Source organism: Pygocentrus nattereri, chromosome 10 (genome assembly GCF_015220715.1).
Source record: "Pygocentrus nattereri isolate fPygNat1 chromosome 10, fPygNat1.pri, whole genome shotgun sequence".
Lineage (NCBI taxonomy): Eukaryota > Metazoa > Chordata > Actinopteri > Characiformes > Serrasalmidae > Pygocentrus > Pygocentrus nattereri.
The window spans coordinates 7,594,889-7,609,893 of record NC_051220.1 but is presented as its reverse complement, the minus strand read 5'-3'; the positions used below and the strand labels follow the sequence as shown (position 1 = coordinate 7,609,893).

At 38.7% G+C, this 15,005-nt stretch overlaps 1 protein-coding gene across 3 annotated transcripts in view; it reads left to right on the top strand.

Moving 5' to 3' along the window:
* rgs7a (regulator of G protein signaling 7a) overlaps window positions 1-15,005 on the top strand; it is a 90,674-nt gene that overhangs the window by 62,073 nt on the left and 13,596 nt on the right. For all 3 annotated transcript variants that reach the window (XM_037541883.1, XM_017704938.2, XM_017704934.2), the window contains exons 4-12: window positions 585-635; window positions 6,514-6,620; window positions 7,993-8,044; window positions 9,022-9,086; window positions 10,707-10,783; window positions 11,935-12,016; window positions 13,458-13,532; window positions 13,827-13,925; window positions 14,627-14,688. In XM_037541883.1, coding sequence (XP_037397780.1) covers window positions 585-635; window positions 6,514-6,620; window positions 7,993-8,044; window positions 9,022-9,086; window positions 10,707-10,783; window positions 11,935-12,016; window positions 13,458-13,532; window positions 13,827-13,925; window positions 14,627-14,688 — 670 coding nt within the window. The remainder of the gene's footprint in view (window positions 1-584; window positions 636-6,513; window positions 6,621-7,992; window positions 8,045-9,021; window positions 9,087-10,706; window positions 10,784-11,934; window positions 12,017-13,457; window positions 13,533-13,826; window positions 13,926-14,626; window positions 14,689-15,005) is intronic.

Sequence of the window (15,005 nt, the reverse complement as noted above, 5' to 3'; positions counted from 1 at the left end):
GTTTTGCATTTGTAAATTATATTTATTTACTTTATGACCTAAACTAGAGGTTCCTAAATAATGTGTGTGGAGTTCACCAGGCTGTATCACTTTGATGATAAAGTGCTTTTAGCTAATGAGTTGATCCAGGTATTTTAGAGCAGGAATGAACTAAAGCCAGCGCACTGTGCGTTTTCATGTTTTCCCCACTATAACACACCTGATTCAACTCACCAAGTGATTATAAAGTCCTTTATGAGTCCTTCATGAGAGAGTTATATTACAGCAAGAAAAACATGAAAATGGGCCAAAGCAATGTGAATTACGTTCTGAATGTATACACGTTCCCTTAGAATCTAAGTGCACCCAACGATTATGGTAGCGTTGTAGTTCATTTACATAGTGATAAACCATTGTAGCAAATTCCAGTTCTACATGCTGATCCAATTTACTTTGACTAAGGAGGACATGCACATGACCTGGGGACAGATTTTAAAGAGTTATAGGGGACATCTTTTAAGTCAGAACATCAGGTTTGATAGGGTTAAAGGTTGTCAAAGTGGTTTTACTTTATTGTCCACAATAACTCCTCTCTGTGTTGTCAGGTTCAGACATTGTGCAGTGGTTGGTAAAGAACTTGACCATTGAGGATCAAGGTGAGTGGAAAATATTTTGACCTTTTCTTACATGACAATAGTAACTAGTTGCGTTTACTCTGGTCTTATTGGATCTTAGTGCAGTTTTTGATACCGTTGATCACAAGATTCTAATCTATCATCTTGAATACTGGGTAGGCCTCTCAGGCACAGTTTTAAAGTGGTTTAAATCAATTTAGTTAATAGATTTCACTGTGAATAGGTTTCACTGAGAAATCATTCATGCCAAAAATGTACATTTCTTGTGGAGTGCCGCAAGGTTCAGTTTTAGGGCCTTTGCTTTTTGTACGTTACCTCTTGGTGATGTCATTAGGAAACAATATAAATTTTCACAGCAATGCTGACAACAACTAATACATTTCCATTCCTTCTGATATTCTCAGAAGACTCAGTAGACAGGCTGAACACCTGTTTGTCAGATATTCCTCAAAGGATGCCACAAAAGTTTTACAAGTAAATCTTGGAAAAAACTGAAATACTGATCATTGGTACTAAAACTCAGTTAAGGCTGCTTTATAAAAAGCTCAGTTCTCTAGCTTCATACACCAAATCTGAAGTACAAAACCTGGGTGTAATCTTAGACTCTGAGCTCTGTTTTATCCCGCATGTAAATGCAGACAGTAAAGTAGCTTTTTATCATTTGAGAAATGTTGGTAAAGTCATTACTGTAATTTTCCTGGGATTCCAAAGCAATACATACAAAATGCATCAGCATCCAAACAAAAACAAAACAGAGAGATCACATCACTCCCATTAAAAAAAAAAAAAACTGCACTGGCTACCTGCATCGTTCAGGATTGATTTTAGTGTTCTGCTGCAAATTTTTAAGGCTCTAAATAACATTAAAGCACAGCTTACATCACAGAATGTCTTTCTGTCTGTTTATGTTCCAGCACGTGATCTTAGATCATAAGATACTGACGTTCCAAGTACCTTCTTTTTGATTTGATCTGTGTCATTTTCCTATGATTTTAAATTAGTACTCATAATTTGTTGTGTTACTGTTAAGCTAAGTCTATAAAGCACTTTGAGCTGCCCTCAGCATGAAAAGTGCTATATAAATAAAGATTATTATATTTATAAAGGCTGTCAGGATCTGCACCATCCAGAACCCTCCGAATACCCTCATTCATAAGTTTAGCATTGGCGCCAAGGTGCTAGTATCAGCATCTCACGTTTCTCCTTTATCGAATCAGAGGAAGACAGAGGGCCATTTTGGTTATTTGTGGGAAGCTGGCTGTGGTAGAGAGAGCAGCTAATGTTACTCTTAGAGTTATAGTTACTGCGCCAGCAGGGATCAGTTCTCCTGACCACTCGCGTTCAAGAGCCAAATCTCATAAAGCATCACTTCTCAGCACAGTATACAGCCTGTGGTTTCCACGAGATGAATCAGCCTTTCCGCACTTCAGTTTCTCACTCTCACAACTACATGATTTACATATTAGTTTTATACTATATATCGATAAATGTGTGTATAATAAATGTTAAGATTAATAACTGAATATTAAGCCTGCAGAAATGCAGTTTGAGTACCTAGGCCTTAAAGGACAAGGCATGTGAATTTCCAGAATGCTGAATTGTACAGATCTTGGTCTTGGCCACTATTGTGACAAGTGTTGATTTTTTGTTTTTGTTTTTGCAATAATACACCCTGTGATGCTTTTATACAACAGCCCTTCAAAATAAAGAACAAGTAATGCAATGATGCTCTAAATATTCTATGAAATATTCTTTAATATTTGCAGTTCCTCCCAGCCAAAAAAGACGCAGTATTTCACAGTATCAGCTTAGCTTTTTCAGTATTTTCCAGAGGAACCCGAGTGTGAATTTGTTCTACTCAGCCTGTAAAGCATTTCACAGCCCATCCCGTTTGCCTAATTCTATTCTTTTCCTTTCTGGCTAATTAAAGTTAATTTAGTTGCTCTGTCACAGCTGTTGACCACAAACATGTTTAGGGGCAACAACACATTAAGAATTAGACTCAGGCCTGCTGTCTTACTCTTTTTTAAGAATCAGACCAAATGGGCTACAGTGATATATTATCTTTTAGAAGTTGGACCTCAATTTATTGAAAAATGGATATTCAAATTGCAGTCATATTAGGGATGAAGTAGCTATGCTGTGTTAGTTACCTTGGATCGAGTAACGTTACAGTGGAGAAGAGTGGGTTTTGTTCCATGTCAGAAAAGCACTTCTATACAGTTGTATATTTAATAGTTTTGATCCATGCTCCTTTTTGTCTGTTTCAACAACATTCTCTGTAGTACAGTGACAGCAGAAATCACATCTGAGGCTAATACATCTCAGGAGCTCATTTGTGGAGTTTTACATCTTGTTGGATTTTAATTGGCTGGTAGCTACACTGAGCTGCAGTTGTATGCCCTCTAAAGCCAGGTTCACATTGCAGTTTTTTTTTGCTGACACTTGGTTACACTGTATTTGTGAATAGACTAAGATTTGTAAGCTAACACTACACGAAAATGATCGGTGTGACATGCTATGTTAAACGCAGCACAGTCTATGAGCAATTTCCAATAAAGGTGTTTCATTCAAAATAACATGCTGCATGTACTGAGCATAAATGCTGAGCAGCTTATTTATAAGCTTATTTATTTGTGCTACACTGTGCACTGAAATTAATGGCAGATGTTGATGTTCATGGTAGTGCAGTACACTCTCTATAGTCTCTTTTGTGAAGACAGTTTTTAAAAATCTCTATTAAAGTTTATACTTTGCAATTCTATTTAGTCAAACGGAGTAAAGTCCGCATATAGACAAAGAATGTCTGACGGGAATGTGGCAAGGCAGAATGCTTAAGCAACCAATGGCTTTGTGTCCGACTGCCATAGAGTCAGCAATGTCTCGATATGTGAGCAGACCCTTGTACACTGCCAACTTGATTCATTTGGTCATTTAGTCCTTTAGCATGGCAGCATATATTCAGCTGACGTCGTATAGTATCAGTGGGCTACTTGTTGGAATCAGTGATGTTTTTTTATGAGGATGAGTAAATGAGCACAATATCAGGCCGATATACCAGTATTGACACTGATGCATCCCTAGTAACACTGGTAATTAGGTATTTTGACTAAGTCATTAAGCTCTAATAATATGTATACATGAAATGAGTTTACACCGCTGCTATTTCATGTTAATATCTTAAACTTAAGCTTCACTTAGTCTAATGCTGTCTCACTACCTCTATATTGTCTTTACACTGAACAGGCATAACATTATGACATTGTTTCAGTGCACATTGTCCATTTTATCAGCTCCACTTACCATATAGCTGCACTTTGTAGTTCTACAGTTACAGATTGTAGTCCATCCGTTTCTCTGCATGCTTTGTTAGCCCCCTTTAACCTTCTTCTTTAGCGGTCAGGACCCCTCTTGGACCCTCACAGAACAGGTGCTATTTGAGGATCATTCTCAGCACTGCAGTAACACTGACATGGAGGTGGTGTGTTAGTGTGTGTTGTGCTGGTACGAGTGGATCAGACACAGCAGTGCTGCTGGAGTTTTTAAACACTGTGTCCACTCACTGTCCACTCTATTAGACACTCCTAGCTTGTCAGTACACCCTGCAGTTGTAAAGTCAGAGACGATAGCTCATCTGCTGCTGAACGGTTTGTGTTGATCATCGTCTAGTCCTTCATCAGTGGTCACAGGATGCTGAACACAGGACGCTGTTCTCAGTCCAGCAGTGACATTGTGGTGTTTAAAAACTCCAGCAGCACTGCTGTGTCTTATCGTCTCGTACCAGCACAACACACACTAACACACCATCACCACGTTAGTGTTACTGCAGTGCTGAGAATGACCCACCACCCTAATAGTACCTGCCCTGTGAGGGTCCATGGGTGGCCTGACCACTGAAGAACAGGGTAAAAAGTGGCAAACAAAGTATAGAGAAAAAGATGGACTACAGTCTGTAACTGTAGAACTACAAAGTGCACCTAGATAGTAAGTGGAGCTGATAAAATGGACAGTGAGTGTAGAAACAAGGAGGTGGTCATAATGATATGGCTCATTGATGTATATCTGTACTGTTTATACTTTCCTGGGTAGGCCTGGGCCTCCTGTGTGGAACAATCCAGGACTGCACAGTTCAGTGTTTTACTTTCTTTCAGCTCCTGCGGGTTTGACAATTAGCTCATGAGATTATCACTTTAAATAACACTACATTAAGAATAATTACTGAGTAGAAAATCTGCCCAAAACAACAAAGTGTAGCTGCTGAAAGCAAAGGACCATTAATTTATAATCAAAACACAAACACACACATCTCCACCAGAGTGTCTGGCAAATATGTTGAAATAGTGACTGGTAATAATTTATTAATGTATGACACTCGTGTGTGTGGGTGTGTGTGGGTATGTGTGGCTGTGTGTGTGGAAGGGGCTGAAAGGTTAAAGCAGCATAAATATAGTAGTGTGTGGCATGTGTGTGCATGCAAGTGTCAATATAAATATGCTCAACTGAACTGTGTGTAGATACATATTTAATTCATGTTTGTTTGTATGAATGTATGAAGTGTTTATTTGATTTTAGGTTTATGTGTTTCTGAATGTGTGTTCAGGTGTGAGGGCGAATGTATGTGTGAATACAAGCATATTAGGTTGATGTGTGTGGCCAAATGCCAATAGAATTTTATTACTATACACAGCAGGTAAACAGAAGTCACTCTATATATAATTTAGATAAGTGTTACCTGTTGTGCAAAGTTCACCCTTCATTTATTTTAATGTCTAGTCGTGTAACTGTGGCAGACGGATCAGACACTCGCAGACAAGGCTAGTGTTCAGAGCTTTATTAACAGAAGGGTGATCCAAAATCACAGTCGTTAATCAGAAAAAAGTTTGAAATTCAGAGATTCAAAATTGAGCAGAAGGGCAAGACAGAAATCAAGGTCATAAACAGAAAACAGGTCATACACGGAGCAAATACAAACAGGAAGGTTATATACACCGGACAAAAGGTGGATGTGATTAAAGTCTGGAGAAGCTGAACAGTGATAGGTAAATCTAGATGAGTCCATAGGCATGTGAGGGAGCGAGGGGTTCTGGGAAATGTAGTTTGAGATGGCCAAGTTGGCTGTTGTTCCAACCCTGCTGGAGGGAGGCTTGACAAGTCGAAACTGTTATTCATTTTTCAGGAGATGTATCTGAGAAGTTTAGTTTTAAGATTTTTGACAAAAGTCACAAGAAAATACGTGAAAAAAATGTGAATTTCCAAAATTTGGGAAAAAAGGAAATCAAGACAATATGACTCCTAACAGCAGTGAAAGACCCAGTAGACCACCAAATCAAAAATTTTGCGAATCAAGCAAGAAAGCTGCTGGTGTTCTCAAAACAGTGAATTGACCACCGAGAGTCCGGACCTCAAAACCACCGAATGCGTTTGGAATTTCTTGAAAAGAAGAAAATGGATACCAACTTCTTAGACTGAACTTTGGAGGTGTGGAAAAGCATCCCTGCAGATTTCTTTGAAAAACTCAAAGTGTTGCTGAGGTTCTTTATAATCTTATGTTAAAAAGATATTTCCTGCTTTTTCCTGGTGCTGAAAAATGATCATTTGTTCTTAATGTGAACTAATTAAATGTAGTATTGTCTCTGACTTTTGCACAGAACAGGTTGTTATGTATCAGGTGTTTGTTTCCTTTCCTCTACTTTGTTGAACCTGTCACTGTAATTCAAAGATGTCAGACGTGTTTACAGTGCATGTTTGTTTAAAGGTTCTTGTTAAAAAGCTTCCAGTGAACGTTATCAGTGCCATCATTATAACTGGCACTTCCACAGCTATGTTTTACTGTTTGACATGTTAGTATTATCCAGGTAGAACATTCAACTCACTGATTGATGGATTCTGGTTTATGCAGTGGAAGCTCTGCACCTGGGTACATTGATGGCAGCACACGGATACTTCTTCCCCATCTCCGACCATGTGCTCACACTCAAAGATGACGGCACGTTCTACAGATTCCAGGTGTGTAACTCTCTAAGCTTGACATGCAGTGTGAGGCTCAGCGCTGTATAGTTTAGTGCACTATAAAGTGTAGATGCAAAGTATTGCTTTGAAATTACTTGATTCAGACTTCATTTTTACATAGATTAATTTGAGCACATGCACTTTGTTAATTATTACAAGTGTCGGTATTCAAATACTGAAATCGCTTTTCAAGTTTTGTATCATGAAAGGAGAGGGAAAATATATACAGGCTGCAACACAGGGCTGTAAGGTGTGACTGAGCAGCTGTAACTAGGCCAACTACTCTGGCTGACTTTAGAACTAAAAGCAGATATATTTTGATGTTCTCTGTGTCGAAGAAGACACACCACTACATACCTTTCACAAGTTCTTTGTGTTTGTGTCTCTAGCTCATTCAGAGCAACCCCCACTTTCTCAAGCACAGTGACTAAAAGATTTAATTTAAATTGCAGGTGCAATATTAGTTGAAAAAAATCACAATTAGATATTTTCCCCAAATCAGTCAGCCCTAGTCAGAATGCACATTGCTAGACTTTATATTTTTACAGAGTGTAAATTGGGCGCATTATTTTTCTCAGTATGCTTCAGCACAACAGATTTAATGAATCATGAGTCAATTTAGCATTGAATTAAGTGTGACAGAGTGGGAAAATAGATAGCTGTACTCCAGAGATTGAGTTTCAGGATGGTGGGCTAGAATATTTCCTACTTTTACTGACCTTGTTTGATTATGTAGAACAGAAGAACACTAAACCTGTTCTTTAAGGATACAGCTCATTAGAGTTTAGTTTTTTCCCTGCCCAAACGCACCAGCTAATGAGCTGCATCAGGTCAATCTGGAATGTTACAGAGCTTATTGTTTTTTTTTACAATGCCACTATGAATGTCTTTAGAACAGATTAGTCAGTACAGAGTCTGTCCTCAATTCTGCCATATAATAGTCATTTATTTATCAGATCTCTTGAAGTACATTCATGGAGCTCAGGATTTGGCAAAGTGTCTGTTTTCAAACCGAATTAAAGCATTTTAGAACACTAATGTTAATAATACACTGCCTTCAAAATGTGTCCTGTTAAAAGTCATGTGAATTTTCTTTTCACATTTCAATAGAGATGGCAGTTTTTCTTTTGTGATATCAGCATTAAAACCTTGAGTATCGGCTAAAACAGAAAACTGCAGTTTGAAATTGATGATGTGCTAGATTATACATTTATTGATTTGGCCATTGAAGGCTGAGTTTATTGGCTTATGTTGTTCATTTCAGTGAGAGGTTTCGCTTTCTGCCAATTCAAGTGTTATTGTATTGAGGAAGCATTCTGGACAATGTAGTTCACCACAGTACAGCATTGTGTCCTGTCTTTACTGTCAGACGCCGTACTTTTGGCCCTCGAACTGCTGGGAGCCTGAGAACACTGACTACGGTGAGTGTATACGCTTTCTGATTAAAACTCCAACTCTTCCTGGAGATGAGCTACAGCCTGAATCAACAGCTTACCAGAAGGAGTCATGTGACAGCATTGATTAACCCTGATAAAATAGTTAATTTTTTTTTTTAATCTGATCAAGTCACATATCAATAGAATCAGTAGGATATTTTTAATATTTGCCATTGAGTTGACACCTTGTTTCAATCAACAGAGTGGAGTAGATTTGGATCCCTCTACACTACAATGTAATGAAACAGTGGAGCCAATTTCAAACATAAACATGTTAACCCCCAAATTGCTGAGCACATGGCATGCTTAATGAATGAAAACAGCTCCATGTGCAAGTCAGAGTTGACCAGCAATTTACAGTTAAAATGTCTGTGTTCATAAATGCAGCTGCGCATGTGTGTTTGCATATGCCTGCATGTATGGGCTTGTGTGTGTGTGTGTGTGTTTGTGTGTGTGTGTGTGTGTGTGTGTGTGTGTGTGTGTGTGTGTGTGTGTGTGTGTGTGTGGAAAGCCTGAGCCAGTAGGCTTCACCTTTTAATGAGAGTATGTGAACACGAGCTTAATCAAATCCTTCCAGATGGTCAGAGATCAGCTGGATATGGAGGAGCGTGTGCGAGTGTGTGTTTGTGTGGTTGCGCCATCTGTGTGTCTTTGGCTCAGGAGCTCACAGTCTCAGGTCACAGTGAATTTAAACTTCCCACTCAGAAGACAATGTGTGATGTGATGATGTTTGCCTCCACAAGGATTTCTAAGAAACATTTTAGCATCCAGACCCTCCCCCCGACAGCCCCGAACGCTATCAGGCTACTCTCATGTGAGTTACCAAACTTAGACTGCTGCGGAGGAGGGATTCACCAATCAAGTGTGCGAAATCGTGTGTGAAAGCATCGACACCTTTCCGCGCGTGTGTGTGCAAGTGTGTGTTCGCTGTAATTCACACCTCTCCGTATCTCGCTGTGCAGCTGTGTACCTGTGCAAACGAACAATGCAAAACAAAGCTCGTCTGGAGCTGGCAGACTACGAGGCAGTAAGAAATCTCCCTTCATATTCACATTCGTATTCATATTCATGTGCTTCTTATCTCTCCATCCACTTCACAACCTTTTTATAGCACAGCTCTCTGTCCCTCTCATCACTCTGCCTCTCTCCTCTTTTCACTTTCTGTCCCTGCTCTCTTCCTCTGTTGCTCTCTGCTTTTTCCTCCTCCCCATCTTCTCTCGTTTCTCTCTTCCAGTATTGTTTTTTTTTTCATTATATGAAAACAATCTGCATCTTCTTTTGTCTGCATTGTCAGAAGTGTCACTGTTTTCATTATTCTGTGGGCATGCACTGATATGGGAATTTTGAGCCATGTGCTAATATGACTACAGTATCATTGTGCATCACAATATATTAAAGGGGAATTCCACCAGTTTTTGGAGACTTACCAACTCTAATTTCTTTACAGTGGTGGTGATGGGAACCATGGGTCACCATGTCTTCAACACAAATATAGCCGTTTTATGTACTATCCTAAACCACCAGTGAACCTACACATTTGATGTGTTTTTATATGGAATATTAGTAGTTATAAATCTGAAAAAATCTGCCCTGTGTGTACTTCTCCACCATGAATTCATTTTACAAATCAGTTTTAGGCCATAATCTTATCTCAGAACTACTGTAAAGCAATGTCTAAGCATATTCATAACCATTTCATTTAAGAACTTTCTATGAGGTGAGTAAATAAAATCGTAAGACATCTGGTTCCGTTATGGCCAAATCTCTCTACATTGGAACCTTAATTTTTATTTTATTGATTTATTTTACTATTTTAATCATTTTAAATGTCTTTTTTTCTTATTTTATTTTATTTACTTATTGTTTAAACTACGCAGAAATTTTGAAAATAATAGTGGAATTCCCCTGTAACGATGTCATTAGAGGTACACAGAGCGTTATACCGATTGCTACTGGAATACCATGAACCAAGGAAACACCATTGAACATAGACCATACAACTGGGGTGGGAAATATGACAATAATTATATTCATAATCTCACAATATGCTTTTCTGAGCATATTTTGGATATCATTCATACTTGACACAACTGTAGGTTTCATTACAGACACAACGTGTTCAATTTGATTTAGTCATTGCACTACCATTTTTTAAATGTGGCATCACTGTCTGTTTTATTTATCAAACCTCAGAAAAAACTAAGTATTATGATGCTTATGGATCATGAAGATGTCTTAGTAGTAGTTATATTTTTGCCATATTGCCCACCCCAGTCATATGGGGTGTTTCATATTTAGCAAATTAATGTTTAAACACATATCAGATGCTTAAACAAGCACACTTATTAGAGCTCTAAGTAGCATGGCGAGCATCCACGCACAGCCACTCTTCATTTTCTGCAACCCTCTCAAAAAATCTGAATCATGGATGCATTGATTACTCAATTTAATGCACATGTATTTAGTTCTAAGTCTGTACATGAAAGAAACGTCTAGAGTCTGAAGTGCCTCTTTAATGAAGCAGCACATTCGTCTCAGGAGGCTTTGTTATAGGCATGGTGCTATTCACTGGAGCTCTTTCCAGCAATGGATAATCTAATCTGCCCTTTGACCTTTATCCTCTGACCTCTCCCTGTCCATGATCCAGGAGAGCTTAGCACGGCTCCAGCGTGCCTTCGCCAGGAAATGGGAGTTCATATTTATGCAAGCAGAAGCACAAGCTAAGTGAGTGCCCTTTATCATCCTGTCCATCAGCTGTGGTCAAAGGTCAGATCTTATCTTGAGATCTTGTGACCAGCACAATTTCACTGACCTTCTAGCCGCAATGTTACCTGTGCATGATGTGCAGCAGCCGAACGTAGATACTTATAGTAAGAGATCTGTATATTTGTACAGTTACATTTAAGTTTATATTTCAGCACTAAGAGACAAGGAGGGACCTGTTTATATTCATATGGGAATTCGATTATTTATATTTTTTCCATGTATGTTTTTCCTACATTTCCTAACATTTGATATTATAGAGGTGGTAGAGAAAACTAAGAGGTAATAATAGAAATCTGAAAAAGTTGATAGTAGAAGCTACAGAGAGGTTTGTGGAAATCAAAGTATCAAAAAAGTATCATTCAGATTGTTTTGGCAAGACATGCATTTCTTTTTGTAGAAATATTCTTGAAATATTCTTTGTATTTTTCTTGAATGTCAAACAGCTGATTTAAAAGCCATTAAAAAGCTGTATTTGAACAAGAGGGCTACAGTCAAGGATTCTATCATAGTAATATACAATGTGCTGCAGCTGGGCTTCAGACTGCATTACTGTATGCATTCATTTAAAAATAAATAGTGGCCTTTACATTTATTGTGTGAAATTGACCAAATATGGCTGAGGTGCTGGAAGTGAGTATATTTGACCCCAGTGGATTGCTGAGTAATCAAAAGAGTGCAGCGGTTAATAACATGAATATGTAATGACATTAAAACACCCAATCACCAGTTTAGGCATTGGAAAATGTTTGTTTACTGGCTCACTGATGCTGATAAAGAGTGGACTACTTAGAGATTGATACTTGGTAGTACTGAAGCAAAATTGTTAACATAAAAACTGCGTTTTTATACCAAACCCTACTAAGACATGTCCAGCATATAAATAAATGAATGTTGTGTAATTTAACACAAAATGGAGCCAAGTTGCTTTTATTATTTAATGAAGGTTCCATGAAAATATAGGTGTCAGCTTATTCTTTAGGCATTTCTGTTTGCTTGTGCTCCTGTGTCGTTTGCTAGAAAGCAGCATTCATGTTGGATTTCTGTGCTGAAGCTTTAAAAGCCGTCAAAAGGATCTTAACTGAGCTGGCTTCTGCCTTCTGTCTGCCCAGAGTTGATAAGAAGAGGGATAAAATCGAGAGGAAAATTCTCGACAGTCAGGAGAGAGCGTTCTGGGATGTGCACAGACCAGTGGTAAGTGGAAATTCATGTGTGTGTGTGTGTGTGTGTGTGTGTGTGTGTGTGTGTGTGTGTGTGTGTGTGTTTGCGCGCATAAGAGAACAGCTGAAACTATGTTTTTGCAGAATTTTCAAAGCTGACTAGATGCTGACTAGCCACAGCATTCTCCCATGTGAAATTTAGACTCACTTAAGGAACTCATATATTTTGTATATCCCCAAAGGTTAAATACACATTTTCTGGGCACGAGAGCTCAAGCCTCTACACTCACATTGAAAATGGTCTAATTGTTGGTGCCTTAGGAAGCAAGTCCTTAAGAGTAACTAGATTAAACCCCAGCGAATCACTTTATAGATTTAATCTGTTTGGACCTTTTGCGGGGTACCAACACCTGGCCAGTGATACTTTTTTCTTTTGTAATTTTTAAGTTTTCTTTAAAACAAGCGGCATACCGCCCTGAACAAAGGTGACTAAGTACAAGTTCATTTTTCAGCGTAGGAAAACAAACACATATTTAAGGGAAAATTACACAGAAGCTTCAATGACTGTGATATAAAAAGAATTTGTGTCCATACCTTGCTTTCATTACAGGTCTCATTCTTTTCTCACTTTTAGCTTTTTGAAGAAATCTGCAGGGATATTTTTCCAAACCTCTGAAATTCAGTCATAGAAGTTGGTTGCATTTTCTTCTCTCAATCCCAATTCCAAATTTAGACTCATCTGTCTGTCGAGTCTTACTCTAAAAGAGTTAGAGTGCAGAAAAATAAACAGTGGACAAGTTAAACATTGATAGATGTGATATTATACTAAGTGTTGGAGGACCTTTTGAAATTTACTGTTAAATATATTTCCTCCATTTTTCTGACACTGAAAAATGAATAGCTTGAACATAAAGTTAAATAAATGAAAGGGTAGCTTTTTTTGCACGGTACTGTATTTAATGCTAATCAATCGCTGATAGTCCTTTAACACTGTGACTGACACCTGCCTTTCACTGTGTCAGTTTGCTTGGAGTTCGTCCTTATATGTTGACTTGTTGTACAAACAGGAGTCCTTCTGTTAAACCGTTTGTTGTTTTGTGAGAAAACAGCTATTTGTGCCTCAGTGGCTTTGTACTAATCCCCCCTCATTAGCAATTTCATGCTAACTCTGCTAATCCTTCGAGCTGCAGCACTACTGAAAGATCCTCCATCCGCCTACCATGTTTGTCCAATCTGTGTTTAAGCGGGTTTTAGTCTTTGAACATCATTTGAATCAGTTTGCTCTCATTCCAGTAGGCATAGATGGCTCTCAAAATGTCTGTCAAAGTATTTGACAAGACTGCTGTTTGAGCTTCAGCTTTGTTTGTAGCTGTGTGTCTGCATGAAGAAGTTTAGTGAGTTTTGTGACTTTAGCTGTCACAAGTACAGATCTGTGTTTGTGTATGCACCCATGTCTCTGTGTGTGTGGATTTCAGCCAGGGTGTGTGAACACGACAGAAGTGGACATCAAAAAGTCCTCCAGAATGAAGAACCCTCACAAAACAAGAAAGGTACTACAGCAAAATATCAGTCATATGAGCGTAACCCTCACCCAACTCATCAATGCATTATCATTTTCCAGTCATTCAGGAATCACCTCACAATTTATGTTACCTGACCAATCACTATAAATCTCCAGTCAACAGAAGTTGTTCTGTTCCGGTCATTGCACTACTCTCGAGCAATCTCTAGAAGTTTTTAAGAATACACAACGCACAATACATCTTGGTCATTTGTTTATGCTGGTGAGAGCTTGTTTTTTTATGTTTTACCAGCCTAAAATGTGTTCATTTTTTTCTGTTTAGTCTGTATACGGGCTTCAGAATGATATCCGCAGTCATAGCCCCACTCACACGCCAGCCCCTGAGGCCAAGCAGCCAACTGTGGAGGAGCTCCAAGAACAGGTGCAGTCTGTTTGTTCTTATCAGTTTCTGACTGATGGCGAATTAGCACATTAATGTTTTGAAAAGCATTAAAAGGGGGTTTGTCGCCCTTTTTGCTGCAGTAAAAACCTCTACTGCATAATATTTACACTATGTTGAAACACTGCTGTGAGGGGTTGCTTGCGTTCAGCCACAAGAGGTTATGTATCTGATGTTAGATAATCAGTTCTGGATCACTCCAACTCATCGCAACGGTATTAGAAGTCACTCCACCGCTCCAGAGAACGCGCTGCTCAAGAGCCTAATGCTGGGGGGCTTTATACCCCTCTAGCCAATGCTTAGCATTGCAGCTGCTCCAGAGTGTTCCATTCGATTGGTCATTGCCTTTATATGGAGACTGAAAATTTAACACCTTTGTTAGCATCCATCCATGAAAAAGGTGTCTAGATATATTTGAACAAACTGCCTGAATGTGTGCTACTTTTTTGTATACTCTGCTTAACCCAAACCCAAACTCAGCTGCCAAAAGATCAGCTCTGACCTCTTTATCTTTTTCCAATAAGAGCAGTTTTTGGAGTTCTTGAAGAGAGCAGCCACCAACAACTGCAAAATGTTTGTTTTCATCATCCTGTGGACATTTCTTGCCCACAAATAGCTAAATACATTGCTACAAACACACACTGTTTAAGCCCTGATCTCTTTGTTCTTCGTTGTGTTTTCAGATCAAATTCTGGCAGGCACAGTTAGATAGACATCGATTGAAGATGTCCAAAGTTGCAGAGGGGTAAGTGTGTCTGTGTATGAGAGAGAGAGAGAGACAGAGAGAGAGTCAGACTGAAAGAGCGAGAGAGTCTGTACTTTGATCTACCCTTTGATCCACATTACTTTACAGTGCTTAAACCTTCTCTTGTTATTGTTATTGATCCTCTTAATGGACCGTCTAGTTCACACTCATGTTGAAAGACAAACATTATCTCTTCGGATTTATGATGAAGTTGTTCTACTGACCCAGCAGTATATTTTTATGCTGACATTGACTTGCATGATGCAGTCTGAAATCCCTTCTGCAGCTCACTGTGGTCTGAAGTCTGCATCGCTCAA